This window comes from Ailuropoda melanoleuca, chromosome 15, assembly GCF_002007445.2.
Source record: "Ailuropoda melanoleuca isolate Jingjing chromosome 15, ASM200744v2, whole genome shotgun sequence".
In the NCBI taxonomy this organism is placed as follows: domain Eukaryota; kingdom Metazoa; phylum Chordata; class Mammalia; order Carnivora; family Ursidae; genus Ailuropoda; species Ailuropoda melanoleuca.
Window position 1 is genome coordinate 53,924,315 of NC_048232.1, and position 22,609 is coordinate 53,946,923.

General features: G+C 38.3%; 1 protein-coding gene across 1 annotated transcript in view; it reads left to right on the plus strand.

Moving 5' to 3' along the window:
* LOC100463551 (acyl-CoA synthetase short chain family member 3) overlaps positions 1-22,609 on the plus strand; it is a 90,662-nt gene that overhangs the window by 4,459 nt on the left and 63,594 nt on the right. Inside the window, exons 2-4 of the mRNA XM_034643732.1 lie at positions 269-349; positions 430-525; positions 22,397-22,548. Coding sequence (XP_034499623.1) covers positions 269-349; positions 430-525; positions 22,397-22,548 — 329 coding nt within the window. The remainder of the gene's footprint in view (positions 1-268; positions 350-429; positions 526-22,396; positions 22,549-22,609) is intronic.

The window sequence follows — 22,609 nt, forward strand, 5'->3', positions numbered from 1 at the left end:
TCCCATAACGCTGGGATCACGCCCTGAGCCGAAGGCAGACACTTAACCGCTGTGCCACCCAGGCACCCCTAAAATGTAAAATAATCTAAACCCATAACGCTGGGATCACGCCCTGAGCCGAAGGCAGACACTTAACCGCTGTGCCACCCAGGCACCCCTAAAATGTAAAATAATCTAAACAGGAACTTTTTAAGGTGGATAGTGCAAAGGTAGAGAATCTTTTAACCTATTGGTTGTTGATGTTAACTTCATGTTTTCTCTCCTTTAGGGTGTTGTTAGACCCACCGGGGGATATGCTGTGATGCTAAACTGGACAATGTCCTCTATCTATGGACTTAAACCCGGAGAGGTAATCATGGTTTTAAATTCATGATACATGACCTTTCCCTGGTGAACATTTATGTATTTTATTATCTTCTTATTTTTTAGGTGTGGTGGGCAGCCTCTGACTTAGGCTGGGTTGTTGGACATTCCTATATCTGTTATGGACCTCTTCTACATGGGAACACAACAGTCCTATATGAGGTAATCAAATGAAATTAATACTACCTAAAGATAATTTTTTTTTTTTTACTGAAACTTTTAAAGAAGTAGTTTCTAAATGGGAACAAAAAAATATGGATTGGGGGCAGGAGACATTTTTATGTATTCTTCCAGTTAAAAATATGATTTCAAAAGAGAAAGGAATACAGAAAAATAATAGCCAGCATTTAAATTGTGCTGAACAAAGCCAGTCAAAATTGTCTTATGAAAAACATATACTAATCAGCATGATGTCTATCCCTAAAGGATTTCTAGAAAGTATTATACCAAAGTTATTGCAATAGAATAAAGGGTTTTTTTTTTTAAGTAATTATTCCCTTTGAAGTAAACAAAATAAACCTCCACACTGAATACCTGTAATGAACTGTGGTACGGGTCACATAAATGCAACAGAGCTGAAGGTGCCACTATACGTATTTATATTTAGAAGTATTAAGCTGCCTTTAGAGCTGAAGAATATACTTTTCTTGTGCATTTATCATCGGCCTTTTATTATTTTTGGAGTTTATTTGAAATGTGATTTTAACACCATGAAAGGGGCCCAGTTGTTTGCCTTTATCCTGGAATGACGTGCTCAAGAAGAGTGTAGATGCTTTATAAGTATTTTTATGTAAAATATTAAATATAATAACTACATTCTAAAACCTTTTATCTGCACTCTGGTTTCTTTCATACAATGTGTAAACATCCTCTATTCTTTCTGATAACAAAACAAAGCTTTTTCGACCTTTGCCCACTTCTAGCTATCCCATCTTTATTTTCTTCTACATTAAACTCCTTGAGAAGAGTACCAAATCCACACTGTGAATTTCATATTCTTCTAGTGGCTCTTTATCCCACCGTGGTGCAATTTCTGTCCACGTCCCTTCCTAGAATCTGCCGCAGCAGAGGTCAACCGTGACTTCGTGAGTGACCAAGTCAGAAGGTCTTCAGTCTGATTTTCTTTTCACTCTCTCGGCACATCAGCCGTGCTGTTTCCTGCAAGTAATTCTCTCTCCTCTTGAGCTCCATGCCCCTTTGCTATTGTTCTGTTTCTTCTTCCTGCATGACTTTTCCTGTGTCTTTCCTTATCTGGTTAATTCCTACTATGCTTGAAGGCTCTGCTTAGATGTCATCATCTTTACAAAGTTTCCTCTTGCAGCCTTTGGTTTTGTTTAGTGCCCTTTCCATGGTTCCATTGCCCCCTGAGCATATGTCCATCACTGATCACTGAGCTGAGCATAGTTTCTTTATATTATCTGTTTATACCTAGTAGAGCGTGAGACCCTCAAAAACCAGTCTTCCAGCACAGTGCATAGCCACACTAAACACTCAATAAAAGCTCTTGAAACTAAATTGAGCTCTACTTCTCTGTTCTATCTCTCAGACAGCTTGACCTCCTTTCCTCTCTTGGTTTCTCTTACTTTGGTCCTAAACATTGGCGTTTATAAGGATATTATTCTTAGCCTTCTTTTCTCATTCTGCTTATATTTTGGGGGTAATCCTCATGGAATTGGATCCGAGTAGTACTCATTAAACCAAGGCTTCTAACTACTCCTCCCTATATCAGATCTTCCTGATAAGCACCAACTTAATGTTAGCCCGTCTTTGAACGGTCCATACACATCTTATGCTCAAGATGACATGAACTGAACTCACCAGCTCCGTTCTTCCCTGCAAAACTCATTTTCTTTCCACTTACTTTCCATGTACTCTGTAGTTTTGTTAATTTTACTGCATCTACCCAGTCATTAAAACTAAGAATTGAGGAGTGATTCTAATTTCATGATCTTTACATATCACACCCTATCACTCATTACATTTTGTTGAATTTGTATTTTAGTACCTATCAAAAGTGTCCTCTCTCTTTCATGCCTCCTGCCATATATTCAAAGCTGATATCCAGCTGGAATGCAGAAAGTATGTTATTGACTGGTATATATTCTGTGTTTGGCTTCTGATCTGATCTGTGCTATGCTTTCCAGTTGTATATTTCAGATTATCATTTGATAATCATTCTAGAGCATGTTCTAACAGGTGTTTCTGCCTTTAAATGTCTTTCCAGGGTACCTCTATCCTACCTTCAGTTTCTGAGCTTTCCCCACTTATAACTGTCTGTCTAAAATGCAAAAGCCAACATAGAACTTTGTGGCTTAAAATCCTTCAAAGGATTGATTTCTGCCTTTGCAAAGATGAGGGTGACATACTTTTCTCTATTCCTCCCTTTAACTAGAACTAAAAGTCACAAGCGTGACTAGAACAAACATTAAAAGACCGAATGGGGGACAGAAGAAGGGAAACTGGCTTTAGGGACCTTGGGACCCAAGGATCAACATGGTAATAAGACCCTGGGTTTTATTTTTCCTGCATATATCCTAGATTGGCTGCTTAAAAAGCTGGCAACCCGGAAATGCCAATGATAACAACAAAAAAAACTAAACCCAAAAGCTAAGCAAACAAACAAAAAAACCACAAAAAGGAAAAGAGAAGCATGATCTCTTAAGCCAAAGGAGTAGGAAAGGGACAGTCTAAATAAAACTAAAACTTTGGATGGCTCTACTCTAGGCAACCACCACAGAAAAATCCATGCTGTCTCTCCCTGGCACCCAACAGCAAAAGCTGAGTTTAGACTTCCACATTTGTCAAACCATAAGGAGGAGCGCTAACCCTCCATCTTCCTGTAGGGGTGTCGGAGAAGTTCGACTAGGGAGCCAAGACTTTTATCCCTGCCCAGTAGTAATGAAGACCCCTCAAACTTGTAGTGACAGTGAAGCCCATAGGAGTCTGGACTTACACCTCCTCCCAACAGTAATGAGGTACCCCTCTCACTCCCTATTGGGGTGGTGTCAGAAGAGGCCATTCAGGGAGCAGTAACAGAGCACTCTTAGCTTTCTAGCCAGGGAGTTATCAATAGAGCCCATTGTTGGAAGTGGAACCCACCAGTAGCAATGAGAAGCAGTCTCCCAGTTGGATATTAATGGAGGCCAAATGAAGAATCTGGATTTCTAGCCCCTCCTGTCCCTTCCTTGATGGAGTGAAATTAAAGTAAAGCCATCTGTAACAAAAGATGTCAATATGAGCCAGTCTCATAATACACACAATGTCCAAGCTTTGATGAAAAAAAAAATCACTCCTCATGTCAAGAACTAGAATGATCTCAAGCTGCATGAAAAAAAAAATTGATAGAGACCAACACTGAGATGACAGAGATGTTAGAATTACCTGACAAAGATTTTAGAGGAGCCATGATAAAATTATTTCCATATGTGATTGTGAACATTCTTGAAAGAATGGAAAAATAGAAAGTCACAATAAAGGTATAGGAGTTATAAAGGACAATCATATGGAAATCTTAGAACTGAAAGCTACAATAACCAAAATAAAAACTCACTGGGGGGATGGATGAAATAAGTGAAGGGGATTAAGAGGTACCAACTTCTAGTTATCAAATACATAAGTCACAAAGATGAAAAGTACAGCATGAGGAATGTGGTTAATAATATAATACTGTTGTATCATGACAGATGGTAAGCACACTTCTCATGGGGAGGATCATGTAATGTATAAACTTGTCATCACTGTGTTGTACACCTGAAGCTAATATAACATTATCAACTATAATTAAATAAAAAATTTAAAAAAAAAAGCTCAGTGGATGAGCTCAATACTAGAATGGAGGGGACAGAGGAAAGAATCCGTGAACTGGAAGAAGGGACAATAGAAATTATCCAGTCTAAACAAGAGAAAAAGAATAGACTGAAAAGAAAAATTAGTAGAGCCTCAGGGACATGTGGAAGGATAACACAAGATCTAACAACAGAGTCATGAAAGGAGAGGAGGAGGGGAGTGGGGCTGAAAAAAAAATAGTGAAAATTCTCAACTTCTCAAGTTTAGCCAAAGATATGCATCTACAGATTCAAGAAACAGTAAACTTCCAAATTAACCATGGTTAATTTACAGAAACACATACACACACACAAATCATAAACTTCTGAAAGCTAAAGAAAAAAGTCATCTTGAGACTTGGGAGAAAGAAAGGATACCTTACCTATGGGGGAAAGCCATTTGTCTTTTTTGTTTTGTTTTGTTTTTTTAGGATTTATTTATTTGAGAGAAAGAGGGAGAAAGAGCGTGTTAGCGGGGGAAGGGGCAAAGGGAGAGAGAGAATTCTCAAGCAGACTCCCTGCAGACCCTCACGTGGGGCTCCCTCCCAGGACCCTGAGATCATGACCTGAGCCAAAATCAAGAGTCAGCCACTTAACTGGCTGAGCCACCCAGGCATCCTGGGAAAGCCATTTGAATGACAGATTTTCTTCGGAGGCCATAGGAAAGTGACACAACATTTTTCAAGTGTGGAAAGAAAGGAATTGTCAATCCAGAATCCTACATCCATCAAAATATACTTTGGGAATAAAGAAGAAATAAGGACATTCTCAAGATGAAGAAAAACTTAAGAGAATTTGTCACCATAGGCTTCCCCTAAAGGAATGGGGATAATGATAAAAGATACTTAATGATAAAAGACTTAACACGCCTTCCTGTGTCTAGACCAAGGCAAGGATGCTCGCTCTGTCCCTCCCCAAAAAAAAAAAAAAAAACATTTTAGAAAGGAAGAAATAAAATTGTCTCTCTTTGAGTCTGCATGATTATCTATGTAGAAAATTATAGAACATCTAAAAAACCATAATTAATAAGTGAGTTCCGTGAGGTCTCAGTATACAAGATGAACACACAATATCCACTGTGTTTCTGTATACTAGCAATGGACACTTGGGACTATGAATGGCAGCATGCGGGATCCTTATGGAGATGGAACTGTTCTGTGTCTTGCAAGGTCTATTTGCATATGAATCTACACTTATCTCATATAAAAAGTTAAATTCAAAAATTAAAAAGCCTTCAAAGAACTCTGGTCTCTTAAAAAACATAATTCAAACTTATTTGGCTGATACAAGTGATTGATGGTTATCTGCTTTTTGCCTCTGTTTGCAGTCTTATCTCTGGTTCCTGGCCTCTGACTCAGCTTTGCACTCAAGAATCCTGTCACATGGGCTCTTACATGAGCAGAACTGCCAGTAATTGAGTTGTTCCTGCTAGTAAAATTCCACTTTTGTTCTGATCATGTTGCAAAGTGGCCCTTTTTCTTAAGGGAGCAAGTTAAATATCGTATCCTCTCTGGTATTTCCTTTGCTTTCCTCAGACCAATTCAGGCGTTCTCTGTGCTTCTGTTGTACCATGTAGATTGCTCTGACCTTGCAGACTCAGTGCTGTGATGCTGTAAACGTCAGGACATTTCTGTACCCCACCCCTCATGCCTGGCACAGGGCCTTCCAGGGGGTTGGTAGAATTTGTTGTGTAAATGGGCCATTTCTCAGGGGATTAATTGACAGCTTGAGCGTGCAAAATACAGGGAAAAAACTTGCTTGCTCGATTAATTAAAACAAAACTGAAATGAACTGAAGATGAGTTCTGACTTGTCACCGGGCCAGCAAGTAAAAAAAATATTTATTAACCTCCGTAAAATGATCATCCCATTTGCCCCCCAGTTTTGGGTGCATTACCAAATTGTTACTTTATTTTAGTCTGATGAGTGTTTTTTTTAATTTAGGAAGCTAAAACCTTCCATTAAAATTAAAAATACATTCTTTTTTTTTTTTAATGATTTTTTATTATATTATGTTAGTCACCATACAGTACATCCCCGGTTTCTGATGTAAAGTTCGATGATTCATTAGTTGCATATAACACCCAGTGCACCACGCAACACGTGCCCTCCTTACTACCCATCACCAGCCTATCCCATTCCCTCACCCCCCTCCCCTCTGAAGCCCTCAGTTTGTTTCTCNAGTCCATAGTCTCTCATGTTTCATTCCCCCTTCTGATTACCCCCCTTTTCTTTATCCCTTTCTTCCCCTACCGATCCTCCTAGTTCTTATGTTCCATAGATGAGAGAAATCATATGATAATTGTCTTTCTCTGCTTGACTTATTTCACTTAGCATTATCTCCTCCAGTGCCGTCCATGTTGCAGCAAATGTTGAGAATTCGTTCTTTCTGATAGCTGAGTAATATTCCATTGTATATATGGACCACAGCTTCTTAATCCAGTCATCTGTTGAAGGGCATCTCGGCTCCTTCCACGATTTAGCTATTGTGGACAATGCTGCTATGAACATTGGGGTGCATATGGCCCCTTCTCTTCACTACGTCTGTATCTTTGGGGTAAACACCCAGTAGTGCAATGGCTGGGTCATAGGGTAGCTCAATTAAAAATACATTCTTTTTATAGTGAATAGAATAATATAACAGATCCTCCATGGACTTCTCATAAGATTACCTTTTCTAAAGAGAAATAATATCATATACAACTCAGTATGTTCAAAGTTTTGTTTTCACTTTTAATGAATTACAGCATTTCAAAGCTATGATAGTGAATTGGTGAGTGTGATATTTTTACATAATGATGAATTTTGATTTAATAAAAATTGATGATCTGAAGTACTAGTTCATTGTGTGTCCAAGCCATCTAGAGTTCCTAAAACATATCTCTAAGTGAATGTAATAGTTCGTGATATTTTATGGGTGAATAATGAGTGAATCCTTTTTCTCAGCAAAGATGATGTTTTTTATATTCTGGAATTTAATACACATCTATAACTACGTGGGCTGAAAAAACTCAAAAATGTAATGTTATAACCAAGTTGGAAAATCAGTTTAACTTCTAGATATGTTAAGAGTCACCCACCTGAAACAATGTGTGTTTCAACATGAACACATCGAGTGGAAAATACGATTTTCGTTTCCGCCACAGAGGACACATAGCTCTGCATCTGCAGGGTGAAAACATACTGGAAATCCTGGTTGTCGGGTTTGGCTTTAGCTTCCTGATAATTACCAGATTTGTAACACATTTCTATTTCTTTCATTAAAACAGACAAACAACAACCCCCCAAAAAATCCCACAAAAATTCTCAATTCCCTTATCCCCTTGCAATTAGAACATCATCTTTGCAGTAGAACATTCATCTTTAAAGGCTTGCCTTACTCCATGGTCCTCTCCCGTTGGCATCTGTCACCATCATTCCATTATAACAGCTTTTGATCATTTCCCTGGCGATCTCTAGTTTTCCAAACGCTAATGGGCATTTTCAGTCCTAATCATTCTTGGCTTCTCAACCCTTGAAGGTTGTTGAATCTCTCTCTTCCCTTCTTAGGCACAGCCTGCTCTTGTTTTCCTGAAGTTATTCTAATGCTCATTCCTGTTACAGGAATTTGGCCATTTGTTGCCTGAAATAATTCCTCAGCTCAAGTGTCTCTTCCTCATGGAAGCCTTCCTTGACCTCTCTGACTAGGTCAAATCTTGTCCTTTCTCGTAAATGCCTTAGGTTTTTCCTCCCTGGCTTGTGTCCCAGATCCAGTTTCATGTTAGTTTATAGGTCCCTTTGATTTGTTTATTTGCCCCGTCTGCTCTAAACTCTGACAGGAAGGAGATCATCTTAGTGTTTGCTCACCACCAATTCTCAGCTACTAGCCTTCAAAAAAAAATTATACATTAATACATATATTTCATATATATTCAGTCATTTATAACATAAGCATTATTTCTCTTGAATTTTAGTCCAGTGCCAGTTGAGAAATACACGAAAACCTGAAATGTGCGTACAGTAGGTGTCCTTAGCGTTTGCTCTTGTCGTGTGTTTGGTTCCCAATAAGTATTTGTTAAATAAATGCCTGGATGAAGATATCAGGGGAAAAACAAAAAACCACTTGATTTTGTAAGTAAAGACCTTTTTTTCCTTATGAAGATATGTAATTCTAGTTATCTTTACCAAAGAATTCCATGAACAACTTAAGTAAGAGGTTATATTTTTTAATAAGCAAAGATTTACTATTATTCATTGAACTGGACATATTTAAAGTATGCAATTCTAGAAGCCAGTTTAAACTGATGAGTTAAAATATGCAACCAATTCTGAACAATTCAGTCCTTATTTTTGAGAGGAAGAAAATAAACAGTGCCTTTTCAGAAATTTACTTTATTAATGGAGCACTGATTCCAACAGACCTAATCCCAACAACGTACAGACCAAGACATATTTGGTATAGCAGTGTGGTCAGAGGAGAAATGAAACAAACAATACTTTAATCTAGGAATTTTAAAGTGGAAACATATTTAGCAACGTGCTATGTGTGTGCAGACACGTGTATGTGTTGGTAAATGATGGTTATACGCAGAGATGCTTTTTAGCTTCTTCTGTTTTGTATTTGTCCCCTTTTACAAAAAGCCTGTCATCTGCAGAATCAAAACCCAACATTTCTTCTCAAGGTAAAGAAATCTGGCTGGGCTTTCTTTCTCCTTATCTTTGCTTGGATACTAATGTACAATGTGTATCTTGTGCACACATTTCAATTATGTAATACAGTGGAACTCAGGCTTCTATAATGGCAGCAGTGTGGCCAAGCAAGAAATCAACTTACTGGACAAACATGTCCCCATTATAGTCCTTCATGAGCCTTTTTATTTCTGGAGTGTCCGTTACATTGTCTGCTCTTTAATTATTTTTTTTTAAAGATTTTATTTTTTCATTTGACAGAGAGACAGCCAGCGAGAGAGGGGACACAAGCAGGGGGAGTGGGAGTGGAAGAAGCAGGCTCCCAGGGGAGCAGGGAGCCTGATGTGGGGCTTGATCCCAGAACGCTGGGATCACGCCCTGAGCCAAAGGCAGACGCTTAAAGACTGCGCCACCCAGGCGCCCCTTGTCTGCTCTTTCTGATTTAATTTAGAGTCTTCTCTCTTCCTAGTCAGAACACCTAAAGATTTATCGATTTTACTCTTTTCAAACAACTCTTAGTTTTTATTTTTTCTGTTGTTTTTATTTTCTATGTGATTTATTTCTACTCTAGTCTTGATTATTTCCTTGTTTCTGCAAACTTTGGTCTTAGTTGTTCTTTATCTAGTTCCTTGAGATGTGAAGTTAGTTCATTTATTTGAGATCTCTCTCTCTCTTTTTAATGTCAGGGTTTATTGCTCTTGGTATCACTTTTGTTGCATCCTCTAAGTTTTGGTATGTTGTGTTTTCATTTTTATTTGTCTTGAGATACTTATAAAATACCCTTTTGGTTTCCTTATTGACTCAATGGTTGTTCAAGAGTGTTTTGTTTCCACATATTTATGAATTTTACTCTTTTCTTACTATTATTGATTTGTAGTTTCATTCCACTGCTGTCAGAAAAGATACTTGGAATGATTTCTATTTTCTTAAATTTGTGAAGACTTGTTCTGTGTCCTAACATATGATCTATGCTGGAGAATGTTTTAAATGCCCTTGAGAAGAATGTATGTTTCTTTGCCATTAGGTGGAAAGATGTTGGCCAAGCGGTACAAAGTTTCAGTTATTCAAGATGAGTAAGTTCTGGAGATCTAATGTACAGCAACACAACTATAGTTTAAAGTACTATATTGTATGCTTCAGATTTGCTAACAGGATAGATTGCAAGTGTTCTCACCACACATGCGCACACACACGCACACACGCACACAAAGAAAATCTTAACTATGTGAGATGATAAATATATTAATTAGCTTGGTTGTGGTGATTATTTCACAATGTATATACATGTATCAAAACACCAACTTGTACATTTTAAATACATACAATTTTTATTTGTCAATTATACTTCAATAAATCTGAGGAAAATTATATAAAACTGCTTGTATATGAAAATATACGCAATATACTAAAACAGATTCTACCTTTATTTAAAAAAAAAAAAAAGCAGCTTACTGTTCTTTGGCTTAGTTATTACCTAGAATGGCATGTTAATTATTGGCCACCTTCAGTTTAGCTTGGCATTAAGTCATAAACTAGTTGGTGTACTTGATCTTGATTGATATGGCGCAATTGTCATTTTTGTGTAATAACAGTCTCTTTGGAAGTCCTTAAGGAATGAAAACTTGCTCTCAATTTACATTTGTTTGCCTTTCACAAATTGTATACCTTATAGCAGCAAGCCATTTCGGTGAACTCTTACATACCCTCACCAGATTAACCAGGACAAATGGCTCTCTTTTATAAATCCAACAATTAACCTTGAAGGTATGTACCACGTTCCACCTTCTCGGATGATAAATTAGTTAGAGGAAGTAGAGGATTTAAGATTCTGAACTGTGATATAGGAGCCTGGTCACTGGACTGGAAATTCGAATGTCTGTGTTATTTATTTTGCTCTGCTTTTATCTGCCTATATGATTTTGGGTAAATTAATTCAACCTCTTCAGGAATCCATTTCTTCATTATTAAAACTAGACTACTGACACTGTATTCTCCCCACTCTGCACTTCTGTGAATCTTCTCCAAATCAATTATGTTTTTTTCCCTAAGATAAATATATTATTTGGTAATATGTTTTGACTTTTAATTCTGGAATTCATTTCGATTTGTTTTCCTAGAAAGTGATGCTGACTCTTCAAATGCATTTACTGAATTCATTCTAAATTAGTGAAAAATTTTCATGTTTGAGAGGAATCACAGCAGGTTATAACTTCCAAAGAATGATTCTGAAACTTCTATTTATTAATTGTTTGGCCTCAGATAAGTTACTTAACTGCTGTCAACTTCAGTGTTCTCATCTATAATATCAATATTAATAGTGCTTTCCTTATATATCATTAAATTGGTTAATCCATGGAAAGCCCTTAAAATAGTTTCCAGGGTATAATAAGCTACTGTTATTATCCAAACATATGGATATGTTTATTCTTTCCCAGAATAAAATTCTACAGTATAAACACCAATCATTCATTCCCATGCAATCCAGCCATGGCAATGCTTGAATTTTCAGATACTCGACATTTCGTCCTTCAAAGTCTATCCTGGTAACTCTGCAGCAGTTACCGGAGTACTAACGGCAGCTCCCTTTATTTGTTTTAGTTTTTAAAAATTTTTTAATTTTTTTAATTTTTTTGGTTTTTTAAAATGTTTTTTTATTATATTATGTTAGTCACCGTACAGTACATCCCTGGTTTCTGATGTAAAGTTCGATGAGTCATTAGTTGCATATAACACCCAGTGCACCATGAAATAGGCAGCTCCCTTTAGAGCCCATTAATTCTCTTCTAAGAGCCAGCCGAAGGAATCAGCACACAGGGATGTGTCGATCCTGTTGGTATCAACTTTGAACAATGAGTAGCCTATATGGAAAATAATCCAGTGATCTGTCCCCTCAAGGATCTGTCCCTTCAGAATAGAACTGGTGAGTGAAATAAGAGTGGCTATGAAGCCTTTCATGTGTGAATAAATTAGTACATCTCATGGCTCACCATTATCCAAACATGTATAATCTTTCGCTTCTAGTTTTTGATGGGCTTCATCATTACTAGTTTATAAGCTGTGTATATCTTTGACGACTTCAGAATATTCGGCCTGGTAATCTCTCACTGAATGCTCTTTTCCTGAAGGAAGAGTTTAGGTAACCCTATCTATTCCTTCTTTATAGAATGATTAGTGTGAAAATGAACTCTACACTTCCCTTTATTAGTGTAGGAATAAGATAAAATAATGTATATGAAATGAGTTTGAAAGCTTCAAAGAAGTATCACAATATATATGTGTAATTGGTAAAATATGATTACATACACATATTTTAGGCATCATTATTATCACTTTATATACATGGATCAAAACATTTTCCATTTTGAAAGTCTTATGTTTGAGAATATAGAGGATACTACTTTAATTACTTTCAAATTATTTTTGTATTGAACATTCTTCAGGTCATCCACAGTGTATCTTCAGTGCACATATCACCTGCTTCTGTACTGCACCGGACCTGTTATCTCCATGAAGACATCCTCTGATGTATTTTCCATACATGGACCTTCTGAATTCTTATCCCCTTCAGGGTTTCATTTTAAAAATATAATCATTTCTTTCATGTATAGAGTTACCTTCTTTTTTGCAGAAATTCTGCATTTTCCAAGTTAACGTGTTTTCTTGAATTTGATGATCCATTTGTTTTAAGGACAGAGATTTGCTTCTTTCAAGCACAGGGATATGTTACTTCCTTTTAAGACCAGTAGCCATGATGTTGCTAGCTCGTACACGCTCAGAGGCACACATCAGAGTCTTCTCCCCCTCTTATCTAATGGAAAATGATTTCCTTCTTTCTTCCCCTTTTTTTTTTTAAGATTTTATTTATTTATTTGACAGAGATAGAGACAGCCAGTGAGAGAGGGAACACAAGCAGGGGGAGTGGGAGAGGAAGAAGCAGGCTCATAGCAGAGGAGCCTGATGTGGGGCTTGATCCTACAACGCCAGGATCACGCCCTGACCCGAAGGCAGACGCTTAACCGCTGTGCCACCTAGGCGCCCCTCTTCCTCTTTTTTAATCTAGTATAACAGCAATGTACTTTTTTGTATGTACCGAAGGAGAAAAATGATGACACAGTTATTACTCGGATTCAGGCTATATAATTTGATCTCCTCAATTGGAAAAGATTGCAAAGCTGATGCCAGCATCTTTTAGATTTCTCACATGACTCGTTGTTCAAAGATATGTATTTCTGCGTTTATCTTTCTCTACGTGTGCCTGTGTTTCATGTTGGAGCAAGCAAGTGCAGCTGTTGTCATAGCACCATCAACAGTGCTTAGTGGTGCCTGTTGTGAGCTCAGTATTTTCTAGGGGTTGAGAGGGAAACAGAGTATCAGATACACTCCTTGTCCGGAACACACTGAACAAGATAGAAGAAGAATTAAGATGAATGTAAAGGACAGAAAGGAAACAAACCAAAACACTGCCTAACGAGAACTTTCTTACACTGTGTAGAAGATAGGAAACTTTTTTCAAAAATTACATTGAGCCATTGCCTATGGTAAATACTCGACATTTGTGCCTGTTTTGATGCAATTTTCTGATGATGGAACTAAATAAGGATCAAAGCAATGAAATAAGTTGACTTGGGTTACATAGCTGGTAAATGGCAGTTTGGATTCCACCCTGGCTCAAAATCCATCTACAAGTGTCTGAGGGGAAGTTTAGGATTAGAGTAGACTGGGAAAGCTTTGTGGATGAAGCAGTTCCAGTAATAATAATAGCTACTGTTGATCGGATGTTGGGTGATAGGAACTCTCCTAAGCATCGTCTTAACTATTTCTATCTGTACACCCGTGGGATATATATTTTGAGTCCCTATTTACAGCTATAGAAACTGAAAATCAGAGACATTAAGTAACTTTACCAGTGGCACGAAAGTTGGGATTTGAATCAAAGTTCTCTGCCTCCAAAAGCAGTGCTCTCTGCCCATAATTTAGAGACGAACTATTGGGAAATTATTGAGTAGTGCCAGCTAGTGGCCAGAACCAGGGTATCAGTGATCTTTAAGGAAAAGGCAGGATATTAGGGTGTCAGGTGGATACCATGAGCTAGAGCTCAATAGGAGGTTGAAATTAGCTCTGCTGTCTGCAGCTAGGACAGCACTGTAATGGTGGTCATCAACCCAACCGCGGTAGTTCCTACTCCTTGTGGAGGGGGAAAGAGTATTTTAGTTTTGGTAGCGTCAACTCTAAAGCTGCGACTCAGGCATTTGTATGATATGGGGAAGTTAAGGTTCGAAACTCAGAAAAACTTGCAGAGTTAGAGAATGTAGAAGAATTAATAATTTAAGTCCCTGAGAGGATTAAGATACTCAGGTAAAGATTACAAAAGGGAAGCTGTAAAAACTGAGAATGAAAAATTAGAGAGGCAGTGGGAAAATAGGGAAGACGGTATCCTGAAGCAGAAGGGGGTTTTCCGGAAGAGGAGGGATCAGCAGTGCCAGGTGCTTCAGAAGGAGGTCCGGGAGGACAACAACTGAAGAGAGTTTTTGCAAGTAAGGGGTCATTAGTCAGCAATTCCATAGGAAGGTCTGTGTGTTTGTTTTGTTTTTGAACATGGGGGAAATCTGAGCATGTTTGGAGGTTATTTTAGGTAAATTTTTGGACAGTATGGAGTAGCCAGGCTTTGTACAGCCCCAGGATGAATTGTAGTGTACATAGGAATAGCCACACTTATTATTACACATTAGCGTAATAAGACCATGAAGCCATTTAATTTTCTGCTTACAGCAAAGTCTAACTACTCACGCTGAGTAAAGAAAACCTGTGTTTGGGTGCGCCTGGGTGGCTCAGTGGTTAAGCGTCTGCCTTCAGCTCTGGGCGTGATCCCAGTGTCCTGGGATCGAGCCCTGCATCGGGCCCCCTGCTCCGCTGGGAGACTGCTTCTTCCTCTCCCACTCCCCCTGCTTGTGTTCCCTCCCTTGCTGGCTGTCTCTCTCTCTCTGTCGAGTAAATGAATAAAATCTTTAAAAAAAAAAAAAAAGAAGAAAAAGAAACCTGAGTTTGTCCCTGTAGTAGAGCAGTGATGGCTCAGCAGCGTGGAGGAATTCAGAGGTGAACGCTCTCCTGCTTGAAGCCATGAGCTACCAGCCATGCTAGTGATAAACGCTCTCTGTGGCTGCTGAGGGTGGTAAATATGTCAGAGTCCCTCATTAGCTCAGCACTGGGTCTGCAGAATTACTAATTCCTGTGCTCTGCTTCATTTACTTGGCATTAATGCTTTCAGAGGTAAGCATCTTTTTAGTGGGACAGATGGGCTCTTATGACCTGGGTGGAAGCGATGGCGTATTCATTGGAGGGTAGCCTCATCGCGAGGCCCCATACGGTCCACTCTCTCAGTGATCTGGGAGAACGCAGAGGAAGAACCAAACCAGAAGGGATAGATCTCTCTGTCTCACTCTGTCTCTCTTTTTTAAAGATTTTATTTATCTGACAGAGAGAGACAGCAAGAGAGGGAACACAAGCAAGGGGAGTGTGAGAGGGAGAAGCAGGCTTCCCACAGAGCAGCGAGCCTGATGCGGGGCTGGATCCCAGGACCCTGGGATCATGACCTGGGCCGAAGGCAGACGCTTAACGGCTGAGCCACCCAGGTGCCCCCCCTCTCTTTTTTTAAATTCAGCTTTATTAAGGTATAATGGGCAAAATTGTAGGATATTTAAAGTGTATATCATGTTGTCTTCAGTTTCTTTCACCAATGTTTTATAGTTTCCAGAGTATAGGTCTTTCACCTCTTCGGTTAAGTTCATCCCTAGGTATTTTATTCGTTTTGGTGCAACTGTAAATGGAGTGTTTTTCTTATTTTCTCTTTCTGCTATTTTATTATTAATGTATGGAAGTAATAATTTTGTATCCTACAACTTCACTGAATTCATTTACTACTTCCAGTGATTTTTTGGTGGAGTCTGTATATGTATGTGTAGTATCATGTCTTGTGCAAATAGTGACAGTTTAACTTCTTCTTTACCAATATGGATGCCAAGCTGTTTCCCAGAGCTAGACAGAAAATCTTTTTTTTTTTCCTTTTGATTAATTTGTACATTTTTAACTTTTTAAGGGACCTCCACACTGTTTTCCAGAGGGGCTGTACCAACTTGCATTCCCACCAACAGTAGAAGAGGGATCCCCTTTCTCCACATCCTCTCCAACAATTGTTGTTTCTTGCCTTGTCTATTTTTGCCATTCTAACTGGCGTAAGGTGGTATCTCAGTGTGGTTTTGATTTGAATTTCCCTGATGGCTAATGATTTAGAACATTTTTTCATTTGTCTGTTAGCCATTTTTATGTCTTTATTGGAAAAGTGTCTATTCATATCTTCTGCCCATTTTTTGATTTGTTTATTTTTTTCTCGTGTATTAAGTTTGAAAAGTTCTTTGTAGATCTTGGATACCAGTCCTTTATCTGTAGTGTCATTTGCAAATATATTCTCCCATTCTGTGGGCTGCCTCTTAGCTTTTTTTGACTGTTTCCTTGGCTGTGCAGAAGCTTTTTATCTTGATGAAGTCCCATAAGTTCATTTTATCTTTTGTTTCTCTTGCCTTTGGAGATGTGTCATGAAAAAGATTGCTTTGGCCAATGTCGTAGAGGTTGCTGCTTATGTTCTCCTCTAGAATTCTGATGGATTCCTGTCTCACATTGAGGTCTTTCATCCATTTGGAGTTTATTTTTGTGTATGGTGTGAGAGAGTGGTCAAGTTTCATTCTTTTGCATGTAGCTGTCCCAATTTTCCCAGCACCATTTATTAAAGAGACTTAGACAGAAAATCTTTAAAGAGATTCCTGTACTGGGGAGGCTCTCATATGCCTAGAAAACTTGGCTATGGACTCCTTTTCAGAATCCAATCATATTGACTTATCTCCCTAGGAAAATGAATATATACACGTTAAAAAAATCAGAATACTCATAAACTTCCCTGAAGTCCAGTCAGAAACCTTCATCTAAAAGATTAAGATATAATCTTTTCAAGCAATGATACAACCAAACAAAACTCTCAGACTGAGACTTAGCTTTCAGAAGTCTCTGACAGCACAGAAAGAGCAGCTGGCTTGGGGCTATTCTTCTTGACTTTGGAGAAAAGATCATTGTATTCAGGGTGCTAGGTCCTATAAATCATAATATATATGTACAGTCTGGAGTCTAGTTTATAGAGCAAGACATAAAGAATGAGGCAATGCTCCCCAATTATTTTCTCACTGTGTGGCCCCTATAGTCAGATTTCAGTTATCAGTATATTTTTTTTATTAATACTTGGATTGGCTCATTTATTTATAACAGGTGGGAAGAGGCTAGTGTTGAGGGCTAGGCTCATTCCCTAGGGAAATGAGGCAGGTAGTATTGCCTGGCCTCAGGTAATGCATAATATCTAAGGACTATACACTGGTTCTCAACCCTGGCTGCAGATTAGAATTACTTAGGGGACACTTGAAACATAACAATACCAGGCCCAATTTAAGGCTAATTAGATCAGAATCTCTGGGAGTGGGGAACAGACATTGGTACCTTTAAAGAGCACCCCAAGCAGGGTGCCTTGGTGGCTCAGTTGGTTAAACGTCTGCCTTCTGCTCAGGTCATGACTCCAGGGTCTTGAGATGGAGCCCCACATTGGGCTGCCTGCTAAGCTGGGAGTCTGCTTCTCCCTCCCTCTCCGTCCCTTCCCACTCCTTGCTCATGCTGTCTCTCTCTCAAATAAATAAAATCTTTTAAAAAATAAAATAAAATAAAGCATCCCAAACAATTCTAATTTACATTTAGGGTTGACAGTCACAGGATTGAGTCGAATTAGACAGCGGTATGGATAGGGTAAAGGAAAGCGAGGTGGCAGCATATTTCCACAGGTGAGGCCCATGGAATTATGGGAAATCTCTAGCAAATAATCAGTGAAGTAAGTCGATATAAATTCTTAGTTATCAATTGTATATATAAGCAAGTTTTTACTCCTTAAAAGGGAATCTGCTATGGTAACAAAATCCTAGATCTGAAGGTCTTAAGACACAGAGTGGTTCTCTTGTAGGGCTTTAAAGTGTCAGTAATGTTTTCAGGATTGGAACAAGACAATGTGAGTTATTGGAGAGGGGCTTTAGGGAAGAAAAAGCGAATTTTTTAAAAGAGGTTGTATACTCATTTGATTCATATTTCAAAACTCACCAAAGGGTAAAGAGTGCAAATCTCACTGTCCTCTATTCCCAGCTGTTCAATTTCTCTGACTTGGAAGCAGTCAGTCTTCTGTGTCTAATAATTCATTCTTAGTTCAATGCCCCCCTCCTTTATTTTCATACAAATGGCATTATCCAAATGATAAGCACACTATTCTGCATTTTACTTTTCTTTCACTAAATATTATATCCTGGGGAGCTGCATATGTTCTAACAGGTCTCAAGTTTAGATGTTGCATGCCCAAACTTTCATCTCTCAGTGAAGACGCAAGGTATGTAGTAGAGATTCAACAAATGCTGTTGCCAGTTTCATCCCACTTCCAAAATAAACAGGCCAGCACTGCTGCACCTGTCTGCTGAAATTAAATTCAGAACTAGTCTGTAAGGAATGTTGCTGTCTTCACCTTAGAAGTGCAGTACAAACATGCCTTCGGTGATATTCTCAGAAGTGTGGTTCAAAGCGACCAGGTGTATTTCTAATCCTGCCACAAAAAGAGGCAAAGGCCTCAGTTGACTTGGAAATTTTTATGTCAGATTCCAAGAAACTACAAGTAGCTTTGACACCAAGCCTTTGGATAAACTGAAATCGTAGGATTAATAAAGCAAATGATTTTTTTTTTGCTCAAATATCTGACTATAGTGTTTAAGCTTGTCTTTGTCTTGGTAAGGTGCTGCCTTTCACCACTTTCCAGTGCTGGCACTGAACCTTAGTAGGGATTATGTGAGAAGCGGAGACTTCACCTGGTTTTCTAACTCATGGTCTATCGTCTCTGGTTCCTTAAAACTTACCATATTGAATCGTAAGTGGTAGAAAATTGTAGGTACAACTTAATCTTCAGGTATTTATTGGTCTTGGTTCCTATGCTTTGTACCATCGCTAACCACATTATAAATATTAGCAGTTGGTGTTTTATAAATCTCTGATATTAAAAATTCATGATTTATAATAGCCGAAAGCGTAGAATCTCTGCCTTGCCATTGTAGGGATTGCTTTTTGCTTTTGGTGTCTGGGCAGCAGTGGACACTTTGGCCTTTTGTTTGGGGAAAAGGAATAAAAGCAAATGGTAATGACATCGATTTGAGTTTTGAAGAGTTTTTAAGTTATTGTTACCTTTTAGCCATATTACTGCTTTCAGTATGTATGTTTGTTAAAAATCCCCACAGTTTTAGAATCTTCCTCCTTTTTCAGTTGAATAGTGTTTGGCTGTTGCTCCTCACTGAATATGCAAGTTCTGGAATCAGAGTCATTTTCTCCAGGCAACTCAGTGTGGTTAGTGTGTTGTTATTTTTAAAAGTATTGTAAAGGGATTACATTGCCTGCGTGTGCATGCATGTGTGTGCATGTGCACAAGCTTGTGTATGGGCAGAGGGCAGGGGAGAAGAGTGTTCAGTAAAACCAATAAGCCATTGAGTCACTAAGGTCTAAAATAGTGAACATAGCATCAAATGATTCTGTGGGAATGGACAATAAAATGCAAAAATCTGAACCTTTCTGAGGTCAACTAACTTACAAATGAATATGGTGAGATTATATCCATCACTTCCATCAGTGTCCTAATAGGAATGCTATGTTGTCATGATTTTTATGCTCAATCAATAGAATATTGATGAAAATGTACTTCTTGTGGGTCAAAATTGCAACACTAATTATATTATTTGTAAAAAGATATGGTAGAGTTTTTAACTGATATTTTTAATGTTTAAGCTATCATTATCATTAGACATAATTGAAGGCATTATAAAATATATCAAATTGTGCCCTCTATGTAGGTAATCATTATGGTATAGCATTTTGTTATGATGCTAATATCGCCCTTTAGTGAGTATATTATCTTTGTCCTGTGATGCTGGAACTATAGTAGAATTCAATTCCAATTGGCTACAAAGTATCTTTCTTCAGTGGAGGTCAAACTACTTTAAAATATTATCTCAGGGCTTTTAGCTTATCGAGGAAATATTGGGAAAGTGATTTATTCTTCTATAGCGGGCAAGGGAATGGCAGCATAGACAGGGAAAGTCAATTGTATAACGTCAGTTAATAAATCATCTTTATGTGGGTGAGATCAAGTTTCCAAAGTCACAATCTAGTACACCAGGGAAGGAACAGTGCCTGAGACATATCGAAAAAGGAAAAGTCAAATGTTTACCTCAGTTGGTTCAAAAGAATAAAGCTACTGGTTCATTTTAGACCGATGTGCTCAAGGCTGCAAAATTCGTGAGTCAAGTTATGTACATGAGTTGCCAGGTTTTATCTGGCAGCTTTTTATACTATATTAACGTGTTGACCTGTATGAGGTGGTAATGGAATAAGTTGAAATCAAGTGTTTCGGGATAGTTGTAATAATAAAAATGCATTTCTAGTTGCAATTGGTTTTAAAAGCACAAGAGAAAAAGCAACAGAATATAAGAAAGAGGTTATATTTTTAAAAAAGAAAATATACTTACATTAAAGAATATTAAGGGTAATCATTAAAAAAAAAAGATACAAACTAATAATGCCCTATCCAAGATCCAAGTAGACGGAGGTAGTGAATCAAAATTCATGAACAGCTATGGTTGGCCTCTTCTTATCATCCGTTCATTTATTATTCTCTGTTGGGGGAGATCTCTCAGTTTGCTACCAGCAACTTCTTTCCTCTTTTTACCCTATCAGTGTTTCCCAAGTGTGTTTTCCAGAATGTAAGATCCATGAGATGTTCATATAGGGGGTGTGGACAGAGAAGTTTAGGACAGATTACATATAGTAACTATCTTTTGGGTATTCCTGATGTTCTTTAACACTTTTAAGTCTTCAAGAAATGGTCGAAAATTAGAAACAAGTTGTCCCTTTTTTATCCCAACCCCTTCCAAAAGGATTTGATTATGAAATATATATATATATGTAATATGTATATTTTTTTCACATAACATATGTTAACATTCCAGGCACCTTGCTTTAGAATCAAAGGAAAAAGTAGCAGTGATGAGAATGGATTGAGGAATGAGGGGATATGATTGGGCCAACATAGATTCTATGGAACACTTTGAATTTTTATAGAATCACTTATTTATGTATGCTATGCTCATTTTCCATTTCACAGAAACTTCTATTAAAAAATGCTTTGGGGGGGGCGCCTGGGTGGCACGGCGGTTAGGCGTCTGCCTTCGGCTCGGGGCATGATCCCGGCGTTACGGGATCGAGCCCCATATCGGGATACTCCGCTGTGAGCCTACTTCTTCCTCTCCCACTCCCCCTGCTTGTGTTCCCTCTCTCGCTGGCTGTCTCTATCTCTGTCGCATAAATAAATAAAATCTTAAAAAAAAAATGCTTTGAGGGGCACCTGGGTGGCTCAGTCGTTTAAGCAGCTGGCTCTTGACTTTGGCTCAGGTTATGCTGTGTCAGGGTTGTGAGATCCAGCCCCACATCAGGCTCTGTGCTGAGCACGGAGTCCACCCCCCCGCCTCTGTCCATGGTGTGCTGTCTGTCTCTCTTAAAAAAAAAAAATTATGTCCTTTTGATTACATGTTCTATAAAAATTGTTAGATTTTTATTCATGGATTTTCCCCTGAATATGTAAAATGTCATTTTGAGGCTATAGAAAACATACATTTGGGGGTTTCTTACTGAATTTTTTTAAGTCACAGAAGTTGCTTTCCTAGGAGGCATTTAACTGAAAAAGTCATTGTTCGGAAATCACTGTGATTTCCTATTTTTCTCTCTTCCCAAACACTTTGAGAATTGCTGTTGTCACCTCTACTTTTTTAAAGATTTTATTTATTTTTAGAGAGGCAGAGTGCTTGAACTAGGGGAGGGGCGGAGGGAAAGGGAAAGGGGTAATCTGCAGACCACACTGAGCAGCCCAATGTGGGGCTTGATCTCAGGACCCTGAGATCATGACCTGAGCTGAAATCAAGAGTCCACAGCTTAACTGACTGAGCCACCCAGGTGCCCCATTATTGTCACTTTTAAAAGTAACTATGAAAAAGAGTTTTAAAGTTAGAAATTCATAGCAATCATATTTCTCTTTTGGTCTACCACCCAAAACATGGTATTTAATTTCTTGGCTAATGGAAGACTATTTTACGTCATTAATTTGAATGTGATATGTATTTCCTGTCCTTTATCTTTCAAAACTTAAGAAAGGAACGATTGCAGTTTGAAAAGCTTTTAGGATGATGTAATGGAGCAAATGGCCTCTCTGAAGCCTGGGTATTTGCTTTGTTTTATTTATGATAGACCATGGGGATATTTAAAACCAAGATTTGTTGAGCACCCCATTTTATTAATATTGCTGTGTTAAAAGTATAAGTATTGACCTGTCAGTGAAATATGAGACATTTTACCCAGTGACATTTTAAATGAATCTCATTGTAGGGGAAGCCTGTGGGAACACCAGATGCTGGCGCTTATTTCCGTGTGCTCGCGGAGCATGGAGTAGTTGCCTTGTTTACAGCGCCGACTGCAATTAGAGCCATCCGTCAACAGGACCCTGGGGCAGCCTTGGGGAAGCAGTACTCTCTGACAAGGTGAACTTGGGATCCACAGGGCAAATTACAGTAAAAACTGCAATCAGAATGAATAACTGCA